This window comes from Sebastes umbrosus, chromosome 9, assembly GCF_015220745.1.
Source record: "Sebastes umbrosus isolate fSebUmb1 chromosome 9, fSebUmb1.pri, whole genome shotgun sequence".
In the NCBI taxonomy this organism is placed as follows: Eukaryota; Metazoa; Chordata; class Actinopteri; order Perciformes; family Sebastidae; genus Sebastes; species Sebastes umbrosus.
Genome location: NC_051277.1, coordinates 5,861,372 through 5,877,081, shown reverse-complemented (window position 1 = coordinate 5,877,081; position 15,710 = coordinate 5,861,372). Strand labels below are relative to the sequence as shown.

At 38.2% G+C, this 15,710-nt stretch overlaps 1 protein-coding gene across 9 annotated transcripts in view; it reads left to right on the top strand.

Annotated features, from left to right (window-relative positions):
• Positions 1-15,710, top strand: part of diaph2 (diaphanous-related formin 2) — a 447,791-nt gene that overhangs the window by 9,225 nt on the left and 422,856 nt on the right. For 8 of the 9 annotated variants that reach the window (XM_037780358.1, XM_037780360.1, XM_037780362.1 and 5 more), the window contains exons 3-4: positions 9,640-9,672; positions 11,538-11,720. In XM_037780358.1, the coding sequence (XP_037636286.1) occupies positions 9,640-9,672; positions 11,538-11,720 (216 nt within the window). The remainder of the gene's footprint in view (positions 1-9,639; positions 9,673-11,537; positions 11,721-15,710) is intronic. The other variant, XM_037780361.1, reaches the window with a different exon arrangement.

The window sequence follows — 15,710 nt, the reverse complement described above, 5'->3', positions numbered from 1 at the left end:
ACGAGAAAAAAGTCGTAATATTACGAGAATAAAGTCATAACTTTACGAGAAAAAAGTCATAATATTACGAGAATAAAGTCATAACTTTATGAGAAAAAAGTCGTAATATTACGAGAATAAAGTCATAACTTTATGAGAAAAAAGTCGTAATATTACGAGAATAAAGTCATAACTTTATGAGAAAAAAGTCGTAATATTACGAGAATAAAGTCAGAACTTTATGAGAAAAAAGTCGTAATATTACTAGAATAAAGTCATAACTTTTACGAGAAAAAAGTCGTAATATTACGAGAATAAAGTCATAACTTTACGAGACAATAAGAAAATAACATGTAAAATTACTACTTTATAATATTATGACTTTATTCTCATAATATTATGACTTTTTTCTCTTAAACCTATGATTTTATTCTCGTTATATTATGATTTTATTCTAGAAATCCATACACCTACAACAATGAGAAATAAAAATGAAATTAAGATATGATAAGATGAACCTTTATTAATCCCCGGGGGGAAATTCAGGAAAGTGCAGGAGAAGTACAGGTGTGCAAAAAAATTATAAAAACAAAATGTAAACAAAAAAACTGTTACTCATTTCCATTTTTATAAATCCACAGGGAGCCACTGGAGAGGAGCTAAAGAGCCACATGTGGCTCTGGAGCCGCAGGCTGCAGACCCCTGACCTAGTGGTTACATTAAGTTAATAGGTCTTTCATACTTTTGTGCTATTGGTGAAATTGAGTGCTTTCTGAAATAGTGTTGCAAAGGGCTTTTTAGAAATTACCTAAATATTAAGCAGAAGGGGAAGCTGGCATACTCTCAACATTGGCACATGTCCATCACTTTCTGTCAGGTTTTATTTGAGTGTTTGCAATTTGTAATTAACCCTTATTAATTAGATTGGGATTTAGTGATTGTAATCATGCTTGTCATTTAGTCGATCATTAAAGTAATTAAGGCTTCAGTAATGAATGGACAGTTCAGCAGTGGCGTCTGTAATGAGAGACCCTGGACATGGGAGAGCCTAGTGAGAAGGCACACAGACAGTGTACACTACTTTATTCTGTAAGCTACTGAGAAATTATATAAACATGCAGTTGCTTCAAAGTGTGTGTGTGTTTGGGTTATATAACGTTAGTTATTGTTTGTCAGTTTTATCATATCATGGATTTTTATATTACAAGGCCCCATATATTGCGTTGCTCACAATAACATTACTAGGCATTTTTTCTTTGAATAATTTATGCAATACTTGTGACAGTTCCCTGTGACTTTGCTTTAATGTACATTGTGATTAGGGCTGCACGATTATAGCCCAAATTATATTTTTTTGATCAATATTGAGACCACAATTATTTATCATGATTATTTATAGATTAGGGCCAACATATTTTTATTACAACCTCACATTTAAATAAATACAGCGCTGCTTTCACTTCCATGTTGTGCTATATTCCAACTGTCAAAAATTATTATTGTCATCTATAGTGGTTATTTGCATAAAAACACACAATTCAAATAATTAGGAAATAAATTATTGCACTTTTATTTAAATATTTGCTTTGATTAAATCTTTGCATCAGTAGTTTTAATTATATATTATAAACTGTGTAGAGCTAGTGTTAGGAAGTTAAACAGGTCATAATTCCTTCTCTTATATCTATTTTATATTGCTGTAAAAACATCTCCTTCATCCAACTGGATTTAATCAAGTTTTTCATCAAAAACTACATTTTACAAGATTTGAACGCATCATGGGTCTTTTACAGCGTTATAATTTAGCATCTCCCAATACAAATTTGTACTGAGGAGAGACTGCAGTTGTGACAAATTGTGAGCTTTGTCTTCTTCACTCACACTGAAGAACTTCCACGCCGACATAAAACCATCATGTGAAGGCTGCACGCGTGTGTGACCGGCATAAATTAAGATATACTGTACGAGATTACTGAAAACCAGCCGGCTTTGATCGGCTGCTGGTTAACGGTGCATCTCTAGCTGTTAGTTTAGGAAGCGCTTGATTTATGCAGCATAGTTTTCTACGAACGGAGCATGCATTTTAAACGTAAATCACAGTTGATCATGAAGTCAAAACCATGATCGTGATTAATATTCGATTAATTGTGCTGCCCTAATTGTGATGAATGATCACTCAGCTCTGCTACATATTTTAGGCCGTAGCCCAAATTTGAAAGTAGTACATTTTTGTGTCTAAATGAACTATTCTGCAATGCAACGGTGTTGTTAACCTTCATGTTTTCGACAGTTTTGACAGTATCACATTGCGAATCATATTTAATGGCTCACTGTGCCACTGCTGTTGGAAGCTGTGGCATTTCAAGCCTTTGATACATGAGCTTTAGGGAACCCTCAGGGATCATTTTAGGTCATGTTATCATGTGGTTAGTAGAGGTTGTCAGCTTGTCACACACTTGAAGCTGTTCTACATTGCCTGTCTTCTGTTTGGCCAACCTCAGAAAGTTTTTGTCACGTCGTCTTACCTATTATTTTTCTTTCATGTGCTGCTTTGTATTTTTTTCCACCTTCACATAATGTATTATTGAGCGAATATAACCGCGACTGTATCAGGGAGACGTGTGAGAAACGGCAGGAAACGGACCACATGTGAGCGTTTTAATGGCATTCAGGAAGTTGGAGAGAGGAAGTGGTGAAGAATGCTTTAGTCACAGACTGGAAGAAACCGACAGACTCACTGCTCTAATGTCACCCTTTGAGATGAGCTCTATTCATGTACATCACTGGGTTCGATCTAATTTATTTGGCTGCCTCAGTTATATTTAAAAAAGCCTGCATATCTTGAGCATCTTGCATTCAAGTTTTCTTCATGTAACAATACATGAATCATCTTTTGAGTTTGGTCATAGTTGCATACAGTAGTTTGGCTGTGTTTTGACTGAGCAACTGCAGAGTCTAATGTAGGCCAGGATGAAGGGGTTTTCCAGCTCTTTTGCTTGTATGATATTGAAGGATTGCGACGGGGGAGCTTTCCCTCTTTGATGCAAAGAGGTGTTTGTCATTGTCACTGTCATGCTTTAATTTACTATTCATCAGTGTAAGTTGACAGCTGTATTCACACTTTCTTTAAATTCGTGACAGTTGCAAATATGAAACAGAATGTGACATTTGCTGTGATATAATGTGTCACAGAAGCATGTGTTTAGATCTTAGTCTTCCCAGCAGTATATGGAGACATTAAAGCACGCTAATCGTGTATTTGAAGTGGATAGTTTAGTCATTAAATTATAAAAATTGATTTGTTTATGTAATGTGGGACACTGTGAAAAGAGGTCAATGCATAAGCACGACTAAATGGCTCACAGAGGAGACTTGATGCACTGCCTGGTGCATGTCTAATGAAAAAGGCTTGACATAGGGATATTATGAGTCATCTTATCTTAATAAGACCCACAATTAAGTAAATGGTTATGTAGTATATCACAGATGTATGTGACTTTTTTTCAGTCACTGGAATTTGACTATTTTTAAAAAACGTTTATCTAGCTAGCACTCTAATTACTAATACATATTCAGCAAACAGATTATAGATACAAGATCATAAGTTCACATGTTTTGCACATGTAAGTAATTAGAGAAAAAGACTGGTTGAATAGATGTGAACAATGCACAATAAAAGCCTGATTTGTAATTGTAGCTAAAACAAGTTAATTTCTTAATAAGGATTTCTTATAATACAATAGTCTGTAAATATAAATTATATTTCTTTGTGATGTCATGAACAATTTAAGAAGATCTCTAGGATACACTGACATTTGCAACCTTTCTTACTAACCTCAGCTTTTGTAATAGCTGCGCTTCATGCCAACCCTCAAGGGTACAGTACTACAAATTTGCTTTCAACAGAGACGGCGATAACCTGAGGGCAGTGCTGTGCTAGTCTGCAGTCACATGATCGGGCCATCCAGTGCGGTGCCATTCAAGTCTTAGCTCCACTGGCTTTTGTGTGCTTCACCCTTTCAATAGTGGCTGTTTTAGGAAACTGTAAACAGTACCAGCACTCTCCTGAAATAATAACGCTACCACAGACTCATGCCCTTTTAAAGGCACTTCAGCTCTGAAAGTCTAGTGCATTCTTTATTGTGTTTTTTCTTCCTCTTTTTCAAATTAATTACATGTTCTGAAATGTTTTTTGAACTTATAGAATTGAAAGTCAAGACTGTACGTAATCTGTCAAGACTTAATTTATTTGTTTAGGAGAATGACAACATCCTGTGCTTGATTAAATTGTTCCTAATCCAGTTTACCGAGAGAACAAGTGTGCCATTATGTTATATGTGTGTGTGATAGATTTTTCTGTGCTGGGATAAGAGGCTGTGTCTCTTGTTGTTTGTGTGTTAGCTGCCACATGTGGATGCTTGTGGCACTGCCTACAGTTACAACACTGTGTTCCCTGTGTGCTGTTTTAGCACTCAGAATCCACTCTCTGCTCTCTCAGTTTTACTCCCGTTTGGGTTGACTATCTCACAGACAGAAGTGTTTTGAATGTGGATGTCTTTATTTTAACTGCAGGTAGAAGCAGTCCAACTCATATGCGAGACAATGACAGTTTAATTAGAAAGACACACATTGATTTTGACATTACCAATTCTGATTTGGACCACTTTCTATATGCCCTAATAAGTCTGACACAATCTTATTTGGGGCAATGTAACCTCTCTGGTGCTTGAGGAAAGATTGATTGCATTGTGACTGTGATTATTTTGAGTGTTGCTACCTACGGTGACCTGACGTCCCGGTTTGTCCGGGGTTGTCCCGGTTTCAAGCTGGGTTTCCGAGTCCCGACAAATATCTGTAAAACACTCAAATGTCCTGGTTTTCATTGGTCACTATGAAATTGTCCTGGTTTTCACCACAATTAGAATAATGGTTAATTAATGGTTGTTTTGAATCCTTTATTAACAATGTGCATCCCCTTCAAGCTGTTTTGTTGTCAACTGAGCGGGACCCTGTTCCAAGAAACTGGTTTACTGAATTATCTCAGTTTTGATGAGTAAAATTCAGAACCATTTCAACAAAAATTCACTCATTCTCACTCTGCAAAGTTATTCAGACAACTCAGAGAAGCACCTTCTTGGAACAGGCCCTGGAGCTGGAGAGATGAGCACATCTACCAAAGTTTGAATAAAGATGAGACTCAAGGCTGTAGTGCAAATGAAACAGATGTTTACTGTCATTTAATGTTCTGGAAGAATTATTTGCATATTGTGAGTGAGAACACTGGGGTAGCGTATTTGCATTTCTACCTGGCTGCCGAAGTCAGTTCTGATAGTAAATATATTCTAAATAGATAAACGCTCTCCCCTTTTCCCCCCTCTTTTGCCCCCTTCTCTGCTCTGCTTGAAAAGGGCACACTCCTAGTGCAAACACAAAGATTAATTTGATAGATTTTATCAGGAAGGATAAATGTTAGATTCATGCTTCCATAAATCTTTCGTAGCAGCGTAGGCTGTGCAGGGCGCTACCTCTCTGAGTTTACCAAGATCGCCAATGAGAAGACTTTGTAATAAGATTAATTTAGATGAATGATTTATTTAGACTGTCTAATTCAGTTACTTGGTTGGTATTTGGTGCTGTCTGATGCCACTCCCCCAAAATTGAGCATGATACTGGCAATGCTGTGCGTCCTATCTGATTACACAAAGATAAATCATGTAATTTCGATGTTTATGGCTATGACTAACAAACATTAGTCTCTAATATAACTACAAGTTTGCCTTCAACAGTTTGGTAACGGTGGAGCTCAGTTGTTCTTCAGTGTAAAAACAGCTCACATGCACATAATACATACAGTATCTGTAGATAATGGTTTAATAATTAAAGTCTATGTTGTCAGATCTGTAATCTGATATATGCCATTGTCAGAGCGCTGGACAGGGCGTCGCACCTTTTTCTAGTAAGAGCTCTGGTGCACCCTATTGAAATGTTTCGGAGCAACAGCCCACATTTAAAGGCCCTTGATATTGACATTCAGAACAACGCATAATGTTTTTTTTTTTACATCTTAAATGTGTATCTTATCTGTGATTTGGTAATACAGACATGTATCAGCTATCACTGTGGAGTCTGTATAAAGACACATGCACTGTCTTTGTGTATCAGATTCCCTTCCAGTCATTTTTTACCCTTGAATATATTCAAGCCATGCTGTGAGTTTTGTGAATGACAATTCTTCCTTTGCATTATGGTAAGCTGCTTTTTAAATTTATCATCACTTCTGTTTTTTTCTGCTGACAGTGACTGGCTCGAAAAGAGCTTTAGGAGTTTAAGGTGTGTTGCGATCACTGCATGTGTCCCTGCATCTTTCATGCTTTCTACTGTTACTGTGCTTTAGGGTGCTGTCATGTTTACAAGCTGTGGCAAATTGGCAAAGTTTTCCAATGAACTGTTTGAACAAAAACAGTAGTCTTCAGTGTTGTGTGCTTTATCTGTATTGTACTCCTCCACTTTTTAGTTTTGTTGTCACAATAGGCAAATTTATTTTACTACTGAAGTTAGTAATGCATTAGAAATGAACAGAAGTCCACGATGCAACGTTGTATTGTCAGAATTAAAATCCGAATTATCCAGAGCACTGCACAATGCTGTGTAGGTCGTCCCTACTGACTGAGGCTACAAAGTTCCTGTCATGTTCGCATTGCACATTATGCATCAGCACTATTTAATTTCTGTCTAGGACATAAATTAACTGTGCTTTCACCTATATGAAAGCACAGTGCGTTGCTAATTAACAGCCTATATACAGTACTTTAAGTGTCTGCTTATTGGACTAGTTGTGTGCTTGTCCGTACTTGGCTATACTAGTGAGGAAAGAAATCTTGGTCATTCATTGTGCTTGTATCTCTTAATGTCTTTTGTTGTTGTCGTTGGGGCTAAAGTGCAGTTACAGCTTCTGTGTCTAACAGCTGTCAATCACTATTGCTTCTGATGAGATAATAATAGTCTATTGCCTCATGGTTCTTCTGAGCAGTGTCTGTAAGACGTCTTCAATGCCCTTAATTGTTGATGTTTGCAGCAATGAGATGTGCTTTAGTAGTGTACTACATTTATAATTGTTACTTTCTGAATAAGCAACAAATAGCTTTGGAGTTTATTAAACAAATGAACACCTAACGTGGTCGGTAAAGTGTACCAGTTTACGAGGCTAATAATAAATTCAGAATTTCTATATTTCTTGCGGCTCTTCCCTCAGCATTGGGAAGTTGGTTTTTTTTCAAGGAAACATGAGTTTTGTGAATTTATTTTTGCCACACTGACAAAAAAGGTGTAAGTGCTGCTAATGCTTACTAGCCTATAGCCGAACTGAGCAGTTGATTAAACAGGGACACAAGATAGTTTCATGAAGTTTCCATGAACTGTCAATAGCACATTACATTATAGTCCTCACTGCCAGCTCACAGTAATCCTTTGTTATTATTAGAACTAATTAAAGTAAAACCTAATTTCCCTCTAAACTCGTTTACAGAGGCATCGTGGCTACTGATTTTATAGTGATAGTTCCAGTGAGTGAGTTAAAATGACATCATACAGATGGTCTAGTTAAATTGGTTGAGAAAAACAGGCATTGCTATTTAAAAGCTGTACCGTGGTAGCCAATTTGAAACAAAGTTTGTCCCTTGTCCATCTTGGATGTGAGAACAGGTGGAATTTGATAATGAAACTAAGATCAATGGAAGGCTATTATCTAAATGAGTTAATGTAATATTAACATTAATCGTGGTTTGTAATATTAATTTAAAAAGTTATTGTGTGAAATGTGCACACTGGTATGATTTTGTGTCCCCAAATTGACTCTCAAGTTGTGGGATATTGCTCTGTGTTTTCATTTTTAAAGATCTGCATGGAGTCATAATCATATTTGATTAAGGAGGGACCCAGAGCTAATTTGATTAGGTTATTTAGAGGAATATGTGTTTGGTAATAAACATTTATTATGATGAAAAAGTTTACTTTAATAAGCGGGAGAAGCCCAGAGGACATGCAAGCTTAATTGTTAGATGTTAAATTGCATTGTTGCGATGTTGCCAAGATAATGGGCAAGGAAAGGCCCTCAAGTCAAGGCAATTAACCAAACAGTGGTTTGATTGTTGTTAAATTGATTAGAAAATGTTTAAGTACTCCATTTGAAAATTAGCTATTGTTTCACGCAGTTTTAGACTGCAAGAGAATGCTGGGCTTAATGATACATACTCTCTGAGTTAGAAGTGGGAAAAGTTGTTGCCCTGGTCAAATTCTTAGCTTTACAGATATGGTGGGAAGTAGTGCAGCTCTATTAAAGGACACAAATTACAGTGGGTGAAACAAATACCTGGACATCTCATGCAGATCCGTTTGTGCATAATTCTGGATGCATATTACATATTTGTTATGTTGACTTGAAGTAACAGCTTGGGCAACACATGAAGCCAGCACATAGAGACTGAATCTTTGTTTTCTGTGGCTCATAGCTTTATCTCCCAACTGTTGATCAGTTGTTGCAGACAAAACTAGTGATAGATATGGCAGTTTGAGTGCCTGCTCAGTGTTGCCCACAGCGACAGTTGATGAAGATGCACAGAGAGAGGTGCAGGTTAGAGCCAATCTGTTTGCTTGCCCCAGCATCAGTAGTTTCCTGATTAGAATAGTAGAGGAATCTGCGGCTGGAGGCAGGCTTTATAGCCATCACCACCCCACATCTCCCTACTCATTAGTGCTTCACAGCCTAGCGCCACAGCATATGGCAGTGCTGCTACTGCTTCCCATTTGAGGTGTGTTTCAAATGGCTGTCCCTTGCCGAGCCACAAGCCTTTGGCAGAAGCCTGTCTTATTGTGTCTGAGATGAAGATTAACATCTGTAGTAAAGAGAAGTTGCGGTTATAATTTTGTTATATGAGGTAACATTTTGTGAGGAAGCTAAGATTTTATTTGCAAGCAAACAGATATTGTGAGGTTGGAAATTTCTTTGACTGGAGTTTATAATAACTGTCACTACAAGAGATGCTCTTTTGAACACACAGAGATAAAAATAACCTCTTGGTGGTTAACTGTGCCAGGCTGTAACATATTGCCTTGCGAAAGTGTATTGTTTTTGGGATACACAAAACTATAACCAAGCAGCTCTAACTTTCAGTTTTCAATGGGTTTTTTTAACAGGTGTGCTCTATAAGTCTGTGGGATTATAGGTGCTTTATGATACGTCTCCTTTTATGTATGCGTTTGGTATGTGTCTTAAAGTGTGTGTGCTGGGGATGTTCACTCTTGAACACACACTTATGTTAACATACAATTAAACCCTATTATTTGGGCTCATCAAGTATTATCACATCTTACACATGTACAGTGTCCAGGATATGCTCATACCCTCATTGGAAAACAAAAAATAAGAATTGGCCAGTGCTAGGTGTGGTTCTAAGATATTTAGCGTCATATCCTTTATGTCTTCACATACAAGTGCATTTGTTAATTGGAAACTTAATTTTTGATTCTGAGTGGAAAATGAGACGGTATCCAGAGGACACTGTACATGTGAGCGCACTTCCGATGGGATACATACTGTGCACTTTGCAGTGTTGTCATTTTCTGTTGGATTTTGTTTTTTACGCTGTGCCCTCCCTCCAACAGAACATACACATAAAAACATTGGCTGATGATATGGTAAGGTGCTTGGTTTAATTTTGGTGTGACTAGATTTGTTTTGCATCATCTCATGTTTTGTCATGGCTGCATGGGACTTATCACTGAAATATGTGGATGGACCGAATGTACCAGAAGTGAATTAATTCATTTAATATTTTAACCAAACAGTGCATGTAAAACTGAGGATGTGTTGCCTCTAGTATTACTATAAAGTGTGACAGTTTGTGTAACTACACAGTAACAAAAAAGGCTTAAACCTGTCTTGCTATTTGTTGTGGTCCTCCATAGTGCTGTGTAAATAACAAATGATTTTCCGTGGTGCTTTTATTTAGCACCACAAACGTCCTACATTTTTCATAATGAACAAAATTGAGCCCATAGCATCTAGACTTTATAAGCAGCTCATATATCATTTAGTGTGCAATTATCAGTCGCACTTCCGATTAGATGTTTCTGCCTGGGGCTTTTTTAATACCCTTAGTTAACAAATAGCCTAACTTTGACACTTAGAAGCTCATGCTATTTTTGTGTTAGCACACAGTATGTTTGATCCATCCAGTAATATTTCAGCAAACTGATAGTTGAGACATCATGCACGTCATCATGTTTGTCTTTCCATTTCATTTATGTGTTCATTCATTCAGCATGCCCTCCCCATTCCATTTTTTTTACTAAATATGACTAACATTGACTGGTTGCATGTAGTTCATGTACTTTTTCTGCTTTCACACTAAACTTAACTATACTGCATTCAGCAGAATAACCTCAACTGATGAATATAACGAGGGAAGTCAACTGAACCTCACTGGTTTTATCACAGTGAGCTTAAGTTGTTATTGTATGCTAATATTATTCTAATAACATGAGCACAAACCAGGTAATCCTGTGGGTATGGTGGTAAGTAAAGTCCTGATATGTTTCATACAGTTTTCATACAGTTGGCGATGTTTTACCGTTTGTCGTTCCAACACTATTGGTCAGTGACGCTGACATGGCATTTGATGAGCAAATTCATCCTATTCACTTTAAAATGCAGACCAAAAAATATCCAAACTCTCAATAGTGGCTTATCACAGTGACCGTGTCTCTATTGCCACCCTGTAGCCAAATACTAACAAAGAACAACGCCATGTTCGCTAAAGAGTGAACCCTTTTGATTTAGAACATGGCCTTACCTTTTGTGCCACCTTCAGGACAAACATTTGTCACCCCACTAGTGGGAAGGATGTAATAGTATAAAAAATGTAACAATAATTTGTTTTCTGGTTTGTAATGAGCATTACAGCCTCATGGTCCCACCTGTGTGACTATATTTCTTGTCTACATGTCTTGTTTTTAAAAGGTAACTACACCCAGGCTTAATTACATGCTAAGAGTGTCATATAATGGTTGGTCCTCTCTCTGTCCTCATCCTGTGCAGTACAGCACATCACAATACAATGCATCAGACTCCACAACAGAGGTCAATACAGCAATGCTTCTCATCCATACAAAATTTTGTCTGGAATTGCTCTTTTATAAACCTGCCAGGATCCTGGCTGATCTGAAGCAAAATCAGCAGCTCTTTTGCATTTTATTCCCTATTTTTTTGTCACTGTGGTTAGCAGACACACATTCTGAGTTGTCCTTGCAATCAGAGGATCCTATTTACTGTAAATTGTGGTGAACAGTGTCCTCTGAAAGCAGGAAACAGAACTCTTTGGTGTGTGGGAACATGAAATTTGGGTTACAGGCAGTTTAAACCAGTCTACTTATTTTACTTTTTTTCCCCCCAGTGAAAATCAGCAATAACCAAAAACTGTGGGCCTTATACTTGGCCTAGTCTGAACAGGATTGTTAGCAGTGCCATATTTTAATATTTCAAACACTCTGTTTTCTTTCAGCGGGATCGTATTACCAGTTTCAGGAAAACAGGGATGAAGAAGGAGAAGGAGAAGCCCCTTATACAGCACCCAACAGATCCCCTCTCTTTTCAGCTGGAACTACCTGTTCCTCAGCCCCTCTTCGACGACCGCTCCATGAACCTCTCGGAAAAGGAGATCATTGACCTCTTTGAGAAGATGATGGTGAGCTTTGTATTTCTCTCGCAGTGCTTCCTCTGTTTAACAGTTTTATTACAGCTGCCACAGAATAATAAATAATGAACACTCTATTATGAAATCTTAAATTGATTCATAAATCTGTGCAAAGAGGCACACAAGTAGAAAAACAGCTGATGTAGTGTATGTTGGTGATAAGGAGTTTGACCATGCAGAAAGTTGACTTTGAAAAGCATTTTGGTATCAATATATTACCCACAGATCTTATGCTGATGAGATTTTTGTTTTGTGAACTAAGCTTTGCCAGGCATGCGAAAAAGGATGATAATGAATGCATCTCAAAAGCTCTCCTAGTTTTATGCAGCGTCTTAATTTTACCATATAATTTGTCCTGATAAAATTCTCCAATCAAGATATCATGGTTTACAATTCTCGTAGCTAAATGAACAAGTTTAAGTTTACCAAAATGTATCGCAGTATTAGATCTGAAACCAGGATATGATGTTTACATCTGCATACTCTACATAAATAATCCAAGACTCAGGAATACTAGTTTGCATGTAAACATCTGCTTCCACAAACGAAGCTCCAGTACTTGTGATTTTAGTCACACAAACGCACAGAGCTGGGATCAGACACAGGGCTTAAGTTTATATATAGATTTATAAAGATAATGTTGAAAAGTGTCATATTCTTTCCTCTTTAACTATGACAAATAGGTTAGAAAACCATCAGTGCTCGGTCTCCCAATGTACGATTGAAAACCACTGATGTAACTGCAGGTTTGTGAAATGATGTAAATATTGGTTAGAGCCCCCGCAAATCAATACTTGGGCGACGGCACACACAACTAATTGCCTGGTCGTAGCAGCATATCCAGAAAGCAGTGTACACAACTCCCATGGTGCCATGAAACAGTGCCCTCTCATGGGGTTACGCAGGACCTCTTCTTTGATGACTGACCCTGACTAGAGCTATTAAAATGTGTGAAATAAATTCACAAATATGCGATTCAAAGTTAAATTTTCGGAGGATGTACAATGCTACAGTTTTACATAAATATAGCATCTAGTATATATTAAATTCATCCACAATAGACTTGAGCAACTGACAGTATATGTACAGTATTTATTGTAAAGACACATTTTACATTCAGATGTTAAGCTTTTGTGAAGCAGGGCTCCACCTACGTATTCCCTAGGTCACTGTCAGAAGAACACGAAACTTTGAAATTCACTTCGCACTCATCTGTGGGGTCAAAGCTCTGTCACACTTGTGATTTTCTCCATTGAAATGCATTTTTGGCCTTATGTACTGAAGGATTGAAATCTAACAAAAAGCTTTCAGCCCATCTCTTTGAAGTGTGGAGCTGAATTACTCTGGCTTCATTGCATAGGTTGTGTGTACTATTGTGGATAATGTCTCTGAGTGTGTATGTGTGCGCGGTACGGTGCCTGCCTTTCCTTTTTTCTCATACAATGGTCTTTATTGCCAGGGCCAGAGAAATGCGACCAGTGCTCCTGGTTTTTCATCAGGCTACTGCTCAGTGTTTTCTTGCCTGGGTGCTCATCCCTGTCACTCAGTTCACCTCTCAATTACTATGTTTGTGCTCACAGCGGCGTGACATTAAACCCAGGCTTCAATTTGCTCAGTGACAGACGACACAGAAGGCATGTTTGCTGCTCTGACATTTGACAGGCCTTGACACTTCGGGTTGGGGAGTATAATTAGTAATGAAATCAAAAAGAAAAGGGTTATTTACTTATGTACTTTTGAAGCCACCACCGTTTGCTCTCATAGACTGTAAACTTTTCTGTTTTGATGCAGCAAAGTGGTGGGTAGTTTCTTTTGATGCGAGTAGCTTCTCCTCAGCAGTTATCTCTATCTCCTTTAATGTCATAAACACACACACACAATTTAGCTCTTGTTGTCTTTACACCCATTCTGTTATTGATTGTTTTTTATGGTGCTACATGCCACAGCCTTGGATGTCTAGCCTGCTTCACATGAAGGGATGACCCATGCCATATTAGTGAGACCTCCTACTGTGCATTAATGACTAGGAGAAAGTGAAAATATTTTTCACTGGAAAGTGGTTGACACATTGCGCTTTGTATCTCAAAGCCTAAATAGCACATAGCCTATTACTGAAAGGTCATCAAAGGGATCTGGGAAAATATAGGATGGTACACTCAGTTGGAAGGAAAACCAAATGAACTCTTTCTAGATTTTTTTAAGCTAACCATTGAGAGCAGAAGTACAGTCATTAAACTACAACGATTATAATGCATGAGAAAAATATTTACTTGCACTGCCTTGGGTGTCTTGGGTGTAGTGTATGTCTTTAATGTGTCCTGTCCTGTCATTGGATTTCCCAAGATGCACAGATGGAATTCAGAGCCCCTCATCAAAATGCACAGCAGTAAATCCACTGATGAAATGTCCGGTATTTGCATCTCACTAAGGAGGCAGCTGTGTTGCAGTAGCAGACTCCAATCCACGAGGTTCAACCCAGGAACACAGTAGCACACAAAATAACATGTGAACTAATTAAATCAGCATTCAGTAAGCTCTAAAAAACCTTTACACTAAACTTTGGTGTAACACAAACCTCTTTCATAATCAGTTAAACTTTTATTTTCTGTAAAAGGACCATTAAAGGAAAACAGAGGTGGGATACCTGGTGAGAAACATGGACTTTCCATCCACACAAACATCTCCCTGATGGCATGACTTGTGTGTCAATAGTCGCAGCATATTGGCACTTTAAGACATCTGTGCTGATGTGGCCATTAGCAGTCATGGCAGTTTTTACCCAAATGATGCTTTTACTTGTCTGTCAGCATGAAAACCCCAAGAGCATGACATCCTTATTTAGGATTGATTGAATTGATTTCAATCCAGTGCCAATTTGTTTCTGTTATCATTCTTTAGAGAGTGTTTTCTCATTGTCAAGAGTAGAGTATGGTATTGAGGTGCTCGCAGAGACAGAGGACCAGGGAAAGAACAATGTCACAATGCAGTGCTGCTGTGGCTAGTTTTATGTGCCTCTCTATGCACCATTGTCAGGATGAACACTCCTAGTAATAAGCTCCTATGTGATCCCTCAGCAGTTACACTCTGCACCAGGACATTAAAACCGGCCCACAGGAGAGTTACTGTGTGTGCCCTTGCACACACATGGATCAGACTTGAGGGTAGTGGACAAAATAATCGATTCGTCACAGTCGGAGCAAAACATTTTTTATACGTCTTCTACTTTTCTCAGAGCCACTTTTCCCAATAGCTTGGACTCTTCATATCCATTTCAGGCTCAGACATATTTGATGCTAGCCATTAATTGCCTTTTTCTGTGATTTGAAGCCTATGGCACTCTGGATTAGGATGTTTGCAGCCACATCGCACCACAGGATCTTTGAATTCTTGCCCCACTCATATTTATTTATGTACAGGGTAGTCCTGAAGTAGAAAGACAGTGACATACTGGTTATTTTGTTGTTTTGGTATTTTGTTAGGGCTGCACGGTAGCATGGTGGTCCAGTGGTTAGCACTGTCGCCCCAACAGCAAGAGGGTCGCATGTTTAAACCCGCGGCCCTTCTGTGTGGAGTTTGCATGTTCTCCCCGTGTTAGCGTGGGTTTTCTCCGGCTTCTCCGGCTTCCTCCCACAGTCCAAAGACATGCAGGTTAATTGTTGACTCTAAATTGCCTGTAGGTGTGAATGTGAGCATGAATGGTTGTCTGTCTCTATGTGTCAGCCCTGTGATAGTCTGGCGACCCCCTACGCGACCCTGAATAGGATAAGCGGTTACACATAATGGATGGATGGATGGATGGATGGATGGTATTTTGTTGTTTTGGCTCTGTACCCAAGCACATTGGAGGTGAAACAAAGCAATGACTATGAAGTTGTACATTAGATAAACCATATAGGAATTGTTTCACTTTTATACATTGTCTCCCAAATTTGGGTGAACACAATTTACAGGCCAAATCAGAAGCTTAAGTTAAATAAACAT